At 36.8% G+C, this 10,675-nt stretch overlaps 2 protein-coding genes across 4 annotated transcripts in view; one reads left to right on the forward strand and one right to left on the reverse strand.

The window, feature by feature from the left end:
• Positions 1-10,675, reverse strand: part of LOC128894199 (uncharacterized) — a 294,902-nt gene that overhangs the window by 128,225 nt on the left and 156,002 nt on the right. The window lies entirely within an intron of this gene.
• LOC128894245 (uncharacterized) overlaps positions 1-10,675 on the forward strand; it is a 34,400-nt gene that overhangs the window by 21,342 nt on the left and 2,383 nt on the right. The window contains exons 5-8 of the mRNA XM_054155887.1: positions 420-634; positions 8,430-8,529; positions 9,102-9,316; positions 10,178-10,573. Of these exons, the coding sequence (XP_054011862.1) occupies positions 420-634; positions 8,430-8,529; positions 9,102-9,316; positions 10,178-10,573 (926 nt within the window). The remainder of the gene's footprint in view (positions 1-419; positions 635-8,429; positions 8,530-9,101; positions 9,317-10,177; positions 10,574-10,675) is intronic.

The following is a 10,675-nucleotide window of genomic DNA, read 5'->3' on the forward strand; positions in this document are numbered from 1 at the left end:
TATTTTTATTTTCCAAAATAAGTTATTCTTATTTTCATTGCAATTAAAATTTACCCAGATCTGATCTAAAGGTATAGGATTCAAAACAATAAAATTATTAATAAAATAATTAATAAAATAATAAATAAGTAATAAATAATAATAATTTAAATAATAGAATAATTATTATTTAAATAAATTACGAAGAATAAAATAAATAATAAAGTTTGCATCTAAGGCACAGGATTCGATGCGAAGTTACCCGTTAAACGCTGCACTTTGTTGATATCCTTGGAATGCGAGTTTCGTGAGCAAACAAACTGGAAAATATCGTGGCGCAATCGCGTTAATTCACCTAGAACTACTACACCCTCCTTCGCGCCGTCCCAGCTTCATATTCCCTCGACTTTCAAGCTAATTTTTTCACGTTTGGTTTCTAGTCGGTGACCAACCGCGAGGGATACTCGCTTGGGTGGCCAACACCGCGAGAAGTTCCTACTACATGATGAACATCGACGGGCACAACTTGTACCGATTGAATTATCCGCTGCGATTGAACAAGTGGTATCACTCCTGCCAAAGCTGGAACGGCCGCACCGGGGAATGGCAGATCTGGGTCAACGACGAGCGCGTAGGTCGCGGGTTCAACAACAGAGTAAGCACGTACCACCGATCTCTATTCGACATAATCCTTTGGTTACTGTGGGGGCTTACGAGCTCTACAAATGTCCACACAGTTTTAAAGTTTTAGTTAAAAGTACAGTTTTAGTTAAAATGTTGAAGTTACAGCATCTGAACGCAGTAAAAATCGGGGGTTGAAAACAGCTATGATATCGGTTCAGGTTCTCAATACACTTACGATAAAAGATATTATAACAGTTATTGATCGAAACGGTTCTAGCTTATATTAGTTACGGTTTTGGTTTTACAGAAATATATCGATGGAGAAATATATCGATTGTATAGAATTTTTAGATTTACTGAGTAGAAATATTAAATCAATAGTGCATCAATTATTAATATATTTATTAAATGTAAAGATTAATTCTTTGCTTTTATATTCAAGCATCTATAACTCTAGTTTAAGTAGAAATACTTACTTGTCATTTTGTTATATTAAAATACAAACCTTTCAAGTCCTTAATTTAATCAACATGAATTCATTTTTACAATGAGTTTGTGTAGGTAGAGAACTAAAGTCTCTACCTGATAGCCATTATAATTATAATAATTGTTGGAGCATAATAATAAGCACAATTTCATGGATACTAAAGTTCATATACAGAGTGTCTACGCTAAAGTGTGCAAGAGGGATAATTCAATAATTATTGATGATACGAAAAAATTGTTTTTATGTAAATTGTAGGATACTATGGGCTCTATATTGTGGCGTAAACGAAATTTTTGTTATATTATTAATTTAGAAAATATGATTGTAAAGATTTTTAAATGGAACTATATATTTTTGAGGGGATCATGCGATGCGCCCTTAATGTATTTACCTGGTTTTTATTAGTTTTCAAGATAGAACGCTTCGAAATTTACTGATTTCCAGCGGAAATGTCTCGTTTTCCATCGCGGTCTAAGTTTACCGCGTCCTCAAATGTTGTTTATATATTACACACACAAACATGCCATTCTGCCCAGTTTATAGCGACGCCTTAATTAATAACAATTTTCGAAGCATGTAAACAAAATTATGTAAATGTCTTATAAGTACAAGATTGGAACTTCGTGGAGTGATAAAGTAGACTTCAAAGTATAGGATAATGATATTCTGCCGCGTCGGAAGCGTTGCCATCAATGTTTTGCCGCCCGCCCAAGATATTGAGAAGACATACTTTCTTTTTTTATTTATTAGTACAAGACTGAAATTTTGTCATCAATCACTTTACCACATAAAGCATCAAGAAAATAAACTCTACCGATCGCTTAATGTTGCTAAAGTCTTAGCTAGAAAAATCAGCTTTCTACTCATTGTTGTGAAAAAAGTGTCGCTGTTTCCTGTACTATTATGCAGAGTGTTTCTTACTAAACTTTTCGAATGTGTTCTATGAGCAGAAATAAGAAACACATTTTCATGTAAAAACACAAGCCTAAAATTGCTTTGTTATCGTGTTTCCATTTAAAGTTACTGCTGCTCTGTTTCTAATGTAAACTCGACATCGATTGAATGGCGGACTGAATTTAATACCGTTGGAATTTCATGTCTATCATGCGTTAGTTCAATGAGTCATTTCTTCTTTCGATTAGTCCTTGATGCGAATTAGATCTCACATGGTTCGCTATAGTTTTCACAGTTCTCACAGGTAAAAGTCCAGATAGTGTCAGATCTGCTGATCTCATTGTACAAATTACCTTTACTGATTTCAAATCGCAAACATCGCTGAAGTAAACACGATTAGAATATGCATCGCTGACCTACTCTTCGCATTGCATCAACAGCGAAGCTGCTACTGCATTCACGATTAACATTTCCGTTGTAATTTTTTTTGTAGTAAAGCATTTCTTGATTTACTATTCCAAAGCAGGGCAGTGTTTTGATCCTGCGGATCCATCTCCATCTTTTTCTACTCTAAAACCAAACATGGAGCTAACATTTGGCTAAAACCGAACTCTTTGGAAGTTCTTTAGTAATTCTGTACTTCTTCACCTTTTCTTAATGTGTACGATACACAACATTTTCTTTTCGTAATTCCTATTACGAACATAACAGAAAAATAGTCTTCATCTGTGATTGCGCGTGATAAAAAGTTATGATAGTAATTCGTTTGGACAAACAAGGTGTAAAGTGATATAACAAATCAAACTAATTTTACAACTAAGACTACCAAGATTAATTTTATTTATGTATTGTACTTAAAGTTTCTTCTTAAAATTACTGACTATTACTAATAGTTCTATCGTAATTTTTAGAAACATCTATTGTTATAGAGAATTAATTTTCAAATTAGTTTGCTCCCCCTCCCTCTAATTTCAAAAATATAGTTCTATGTATGGACAGATATACGACCACCTCGGTAGAATTAGTATTAACGATATACCATTTCAATTTTTCATATCAGGGTAAACATATATGAAAAGTGCTTATTAACCCTTTGCACTCGAGGCCTTTTTTCTGGTATCTTTTAGCAACTCGAGCTGCTTTCTTAGCATTCTATTGTCACGAATGCTAAGCTTAGATTGACTTCGAATATGAGATTTAAGTATCAGGTCACCTTTGTCTCAACGACAATCATTTTATTGACACTTCGAGTTCCAGAGAAATTAAACCTAAAGAAAACCTAGTGGTGACTGAGAGTCACCTCTCGAGTGCAAAGGGTTAATATCTACACTAATATACCAAATGTCTCATAACCACTGAACTGTGTTTAACGCACCCCAGAGCTAACCAAAACCAGGGGTGAGATGATCCTAATAATTAGCCCTTTCTTCGTTATTCGCTTCGTCGACACAGGAATCAAAGTCTCCCGTTAACTTTAGTTTCTTACGTTATAAGAAACTTTATGCTTGAGTATTATCTTACCGATAAAGCCATGCACAAACAACGTCATAGTATATACCCTTTCCTAACGAACAACGGTGGTCCGTGAGTTATCTCGTCCACGAATGCAGAGGGGTTGTACACAAGTTCCTGATTCTCGTTTTTTGAGCAGAATAGACCGTCGCGTCGAGTGTTCCCTTGCATTGCAAAAGCCCGCGTTTCGAGGGGCGTCTCCGTGCAACGGTGACCGTGAAAATGCAACATCGTCGCGAACATTGGCCTAAAATGAAAAGGCACGTCGAGCAATACGAAAGGAACGAAGTACGCTTTTTACGCCACCACCGGCGCGCTCCAAATTCTCTCGCGCTGACGTCCTCGTAAAAGATCACAATTTAGGGTAAGGTTGCAAGGCGGCAATTTGCTCAACCTTGCCCTTTCACCTTCCTTTTTCTATCAATATGTGTCGTGTTTTCGCGTACCGAGTTTACATTCTTTTATTTTCCGCGTTGTGGTGAATGAAGTTGCTGAACCAAATAAAAAGTAGACAAATGCTTTCGAAACCGTTTTGTTGGCAAATGAATAAATAAAACATTTGACATTGCAAGGAATTGTTTTCCAAGAAGAATTTGGTCTAGAAACACTATAAAAATTAGGCTGGCAAGGAACATTGTTTTTTACAGTTACAAAACTTGAGATCCTCGATAACCTCTCCTTTCTCTAAAGACTAAATTTATTTTTCGATTATATTGCTTCGAAGATAACTCGAATATAGTCGGAAACCCTAGCATCGATCAAGTATAGAGTGTTCCGTTTAATTCGGAACGGTTGAACATCACACGATGAAGCTACGAGAAGAATGTTTATACTAAAGTTATTTGCTACAAAGGGGGACCATTTATGAAATAAACAATTTTCTTATAAGTGATGAGTAGACTGCGGGTTTTTATGCTTTTATAGGAAATTTGAATATGCAAGAAGCTACAAAATGCAAACAATATGCAAGAATATAAAGTTCATGTTATAATATTTGTAGAATAAAATAAATTCCTATTTAGGTTCAATTTTTGTAGGCATGTTCGCGAAGATTTTATTTTGCATAAAGATCCGCAGTCTAGTGATGAGTATTAAAATAAATGCTTTCGCATTATAGGTCGATGAATGAATACCTAAACAAACACCATCTAACAAAAATATATATGGTTTCATTTGAAAAGATTAATTTTTCGTTTAAAACCTCCCAGCACTTCTTTTACACGTAACTTATTTACTTCATATGATGTTCGTATAATGTTTTGTATCAAATAACTTTTATAAAAACATTTCATCGATAGCTTCACCTCTCTATGAGATATTTAACCATTTCGCTTTAAACGAAACACCCTGTACATGAAATAAAAAGTTCGCGTCGACCGACAAACTAATTGTACAGCGTAAGCACACGCGTCGCTTTTTCAGGTCGCGGAAAATGAAAAGGCACGTCGAGCAATGCGAAAGGAACGAGTGCTCGGTTTTTGCGCCATCAACCGCGCGCTCTAAATTCCCTAGCGGTGACGTCTTCCGTAAGGATCGCGAGTCGCGAACGTCGTTCTAAGAACTTTCCGTTTAGAAAAAAAAAAAGAACAACTCGAATTCCCGCCAGAATTTCCGCGTGGCGGCAATCGTCGAGCGGGAGCGCTTTCACGCTCCGCGTTGCGATTGCAGACCACGCGCCGCCATATGTCCTCGATAAAGAGCCAATGCCACGGTTTCAGATGTATCGCGTTTATCGTTTTGCGCGTTGCGTTCTTGAAAGTCGACCGCTATCTAGCGTGACAAGTCGCGGAGTCTAGTAGAAAGTGATATTCGGAAATGCCGTCTGGTTCGAGGCCTATTCCATAGTCGACGCATTTCTCCGCATCATTCGAAAGAGCTTCCTTGCGTAAGACCTCTCGTGTCCCGTTGTCAGAGCGATGCAAATTGTGCTAGGAGTTCCCATCGAGATGGATGACTGGTTTTCCAGGAACGATCTCGAAAGTAATCTAAAAGGGGGAGTCTTAAGGGGGCTTCCTGCTTTCCTGAGCCAGAAAATAAGTAATATTTGCAATTTTTTCTACTAAAGTATTGAGCATACGGAGTTTCTATTTCTAACGTCTTTTCGTTGATTTTTCGTTAATTTATATGTTGATGTTTGTAGACATGTAATAATACAAAGGTGCTCGATATTGAAAATACGAATATGAATAATACGATTAGGACCACCTGAATCATCAAATTCAAAAAGATTCTATATGAGTGTGCCTTTGTATGCATAGCTGTAACGATACGCGCAGTGTGTCTGACATACATTGTCTCATTCTCCTTCAGCCCATTGCACGGAGCGTAACCCATGGGATTTTTGTTTCCTTTTAATTATTTAACCATGTTTCAGGACTCCGACCGTTCTGAAACTTTTACACGTGTCAATTAAATAACCGATCATCACTCCCGATTTTTTTGGTTGGTCTCACTCACAGGGTTGCTTGCAATTACCACCCGCAAAAGATAAATTATTTATTTTCTACCCTTACTAATTAAAAAAATACCTCGAAACAAATATATGAGATGCAGTTTATAAGTACGAATATTTTCGTGTTTGCAGAATTGAAATATCTGAAATAGTAACCGAGAAAAAAAGGAATAAATTTAAAGGTAACGGTCTGAAACTTTGTGGGATGATGTTTTAGGTGAAAAGCATTGCACGGCACATAATAGCAATGAAAATTGGGCTGGGGGCCGATTGTCTATCCTTATCTTGCTAGATCCTTTGAAACAAACTTCGTTTATTAACATTCAAATATCTCCTTAAACCTATGATGAATAAAATCAATTTGAGAATTCAACAAATGGCCGGTATTCAAGTAAAGTTTAAATTTTGCACAAAATTTTTTCTTTATTTCACACTTTTCTTTAAATATTTTTATGTATTCATATACGTGGTATATTAACACTTTAAGCACCGGACCCGCTTGAAAGCATTTTTATATATTCGCGCAGAAAAAATACGTATCTGTTAAACACTACATGAGACGGTATTTATATTACTGAAAATCGTGTTAGAGTCAGCATATTTCTACAAAATTCGTAAATGTTGTACGGCTTTAGATAAAACGCCAATAAAATAGTCGGCGATATAAACGTTAATATACAGTACATATCCTGGTATCCTGTGATATGCAGAAGTATTGTATTTTTCTCGAATTCGTATTAATATTGTCGAAGGAAATAAAACAAGAAAAACGAAAATTTTTTTCGCGAAGGAGTCGTTGACCTCTCTAGGAGCATTTTTGGATGGCATTTTCTCAAACATGAAGTTGCCGAATCACCGATACGGGAACCCATCCGCAGCAGAATTTTGTCTCTGTTATTGGTTTCAGCGGTTATCGAAAAACGTCGAACCGAAAGAGAGGGAGAGAGGAAAAACGGATAAACGTAATCGAAGAAGAGAATGCACAGGGAAAGGAGAATTTTATTTCGATAGGTTCACAGCGCCTCGGAAAAGGTGAAATCGATTTGACGCGGCGAAAAATGGAAACATCTCCAAACGAACGAAAAATCGGACGTGGGACGAAGCTGAAAAAACGTTTCGTCGAATACAGGGTCTCTCAAACTGAGTTCCGTGAATTAATAGTAGTCCGCAAATTTTTGAGAGGAAAGAAGCATATTATAGTTTACAATATAAAAACTGCTTCTTGTAATATGTAATTTTTATTTCTTAACTGAAACTGTTTGTATACTCTCTGCGGAAAAGCGTGTTGAAAAATGGCAAAATAGAGTTTGTCTTTTTTGTTCTTTAACAGAGAAACTTTTACAAACGTATAAAACCATTTCAATTGGAAAAAACAATTCTTAAAAGATAATATATTTTAAGAAATATGTTTTAATTATACCACAAAAATAAAAATTTCAGTCTCTTTGGGTTTGTCAAAAATTTTGCTTTTGTTGGAATGGTTCAACAAAATTCGTCACCGATATATTCTGCGGAACGGCGAAGTTTAAGTAACGCTGGCATTGTATTTCGTCGACGTATTATTAGGAGAAAGAATGATCGGTCCTGTGGTAACTTGTTGACTGCAATGTCACATGAATTTGAGTGACATGTCCTGCCTATAGGGGGGACACGTCACTCGAATACGAGTGACATTCGTATTTACTTGGTTACGAATGATACTAGTGCGCATTTCTGACAGAGTGTTATGCTTTCTTCGATAACATGTTCGTCGTGCAGTCATCGATGTTCGCATCATCGATATCCGAACTGGAATTACTCCATAATTTTATTTTTATTTGTACGCCTTCTATATGTAGAAGTCAATTCATTTTCTCGAATACTTTGCCAGTTATTCTATTATTATAATGGAATATATACAGGGTGAAGCATATAAAACAGGCCGCCTGAATAAATGGTTTACTTTTAGCGATAGAAAAAAAAGTGCCGAAGAAGAGTTGTTTGATTTCGAGGTGCACATAACGCGGCGCCAATAATGTTTTTATCAGTGGAAGCGTAGAACAGATATGAAGGTCGACTCCGTTTTTTAAATAGAATGATATACTTTCTCATATATATTCTGATAGAACGTTTCAAGACATTTTAAAGTAATCACATGAAAAATTTGTATTCTATACTTTCGACTTATTTTTCCATGTAGAATCACCCCCTTTTCGCTTGTACCATCAGTTACCGAACACTCTGTATAATTCAAACTCCAATTCTCGTTTACGTTTCATTCGTTGATTGAACGACTAGATAAGAATGTTTTCCATCTCTGGTCTAAAGCAATACAGGGATGAGCACGGCGACCCAATTTATCCACTCGATGAAAAAAATGAACGTTGGGACGTGAAACTAATCGAAATTTTTGTATATCGGTTGCACGTATACGCCAATAGTGTTTGCGGCTCAACCGCCACGAACGATGAAATTTGTTCACGTTTGCTTTTGTTACGTCAGCTGGTCGGTCACATCATCAAAGGGGGTGGAATAGCAATCACGGGACAGGAACAACGACAACTGGGCGGCGGCTTTTTGGAAGGCGATGGTGCACCTCAGGGTAAGATATAATTACTTGTTCCAGTCTCAGAAAAGGTACACTATCTTCTAAAATTTAGAATATATTCACTTTGGCTGAACAAATTATAATTCCTAGAATCAGTTTTCACTCTCACTTTACTACAATTCTCGATAATACTCATACAATTCTTGATGAATAATCATTTTTGAATTCACAAAATATTTATTCCTACAATTTGTTTCAACTTTTTTTAGTTTTGATATTCATTACTCCAAAATATTCAGTCTATAAAGTGTAACATTTTTCTACTTCACGTTTTATGTACTTAAACATAGCTATAAATTAATGTCTAAAATAATTTGTTAGTTGACGTTTGTTTAACAACCAATCAGTACTCTTTATCACTTTTTCTCTTTATACATTGCACTTCATACTTTTATATAGAATAAATAAACAATAACTACTTTTGGTTACTTAAGCAGTTTAATTTCATTCGACTAAACGCGTGCTGCAATGAACAACTCGAGCGATCAGTAATAGTCGTTGGATTAAGGATTAATTATCCTTCAAATAATCTGCATGTATTAAATAAAATAAATACTGTCTTCCAGGATCGGGCGGCTATCTAGGGGAAGTGACGATGCTCCAATTATACAGCGTCGCCTTAACAGCTGGAAAGGCTCACAAAGATCACAAACACCACCATGCTCATCACTACGAACACGATACGAGTAACAACACGCCTAGACCTACGTCTCGTCCGCTTGTGACGCAGCCACCGCTTCCGCAAAGTCCCTTCCTTACCGGAGGACAAATAAATCCACAGGTAGGACACGTCCATCAATTTGATGATCATTTGCCTTAGTATTCGCATCTAGGTTCATTAATGTTTATTCTATTCGTTAATGATATCTCCATCTACTTCCTGCATACCAGAGTTCTATCTCCAAATTCGAGTCAGACACCGAGTATCCGATAAAATCAATTATTGACACTTGGCAGAAATTACGACAAATCATAAATAAACATATGTACAGAATTTGAAATTGATATGCTTAATAATTTGAAATAGCAATACAAATTAAATGTCACGTATATGAAGGAACTCTAAACTTGTTAGGCCCTTCTAGATTCACTAAAGTAAGTCCTGAAAGTAGGTTAACTTTTAGGTCATATAACCGTATGTACAGAATTTGAAATTGATGTGCTTAATAATTTGAAATAGCAATACAAATTAAATGTCACGTACTTGAAGGAACTCTATGTTGGTTTATTTAATAATAAATGTAACAAAAATAAATCTAGAGTCGAGGAACACTGCGTTTTTCGAAAGTGCAAGTTTCTTTTCTGATGCCTTTCGTAGTTGGGCCTCTGACAGTATTTATGACAGTATTTATGTTCAAGTTGAAAAACACACAGTGTGAAAAACATGTGGCAGACCCAAGCCGTATTTTTCATCTACGACGTGGGCGCCGGTTTTTCCTATGCGCTTTTGACAGAGCTCTCAGTCTCAGTTCGAATCTAGAAGAGAATAGGCATCCTTCCGTGTTCTTTAAAATAAAGAATATTTGATATAACGTATTTAATGTGAATTTGTTCTTTTACAAATCCCATAATCCAATACTCTAAACTAGTTAGACCCTTCAAGATTCACTGAAGTAAGTGCTGAAAGTAGGTTAACTTTTAGGTGAAAATCAACCCTGGATCGCCACTGCAGATCGTCCAAGGGGGCGTCACTTTGAGACATCCTGCCCTGGTACCCCGTGATCCACCGCCTCAGCCACTTCCGCCGGTGAATCCCGAATCCGTCTCGTCCGCGTTTCCCTTGCAATCTTCGCAATTCTTTGGCAACCTGCAGCCCGCCGCAGGCTTGCAGCATTCACCGAATGGACTAACCGGCGCTGGATTGAGCTTCGCGGATGGTCCCTACCGCAATCTATTCAAAAGGGAGAAGGATTCGTCGAGCGATGAAAGTACACACGGGGAATTGGACTCGAGCCTCGAGGTCCTGGCAGACTCCAAGAAATTGACGACGAAGAGAGACGCGCAAGAACCTGCTGTGGATAAATCGTCCGACGATAAGGTAAGAGAATTATTGAACAAGACAGGAATTTCACCGTAACGACCTCGATAGTCTATTTAGGTCGATTAGGTAGACAAAGGATTCGGAAATTTGCTTGTGGAC

Source organism: Hylaeus anthracinus, unplaced genomic scaffold (genome assembly GCF_026225885.1).
Source record: "Hylaeus anthracinus isolate JK02 unplaced genomic scaffold, UHH_iyHylAnth1.0_haploid 3, whole genome shotgun sequence".
Lineage (NCBI taxonomy): Eukaryota > Metazoa > Arthropoda > Insecta > Hymenoptera > Colletidae > Hylaeus > Hylaeus anthracinus.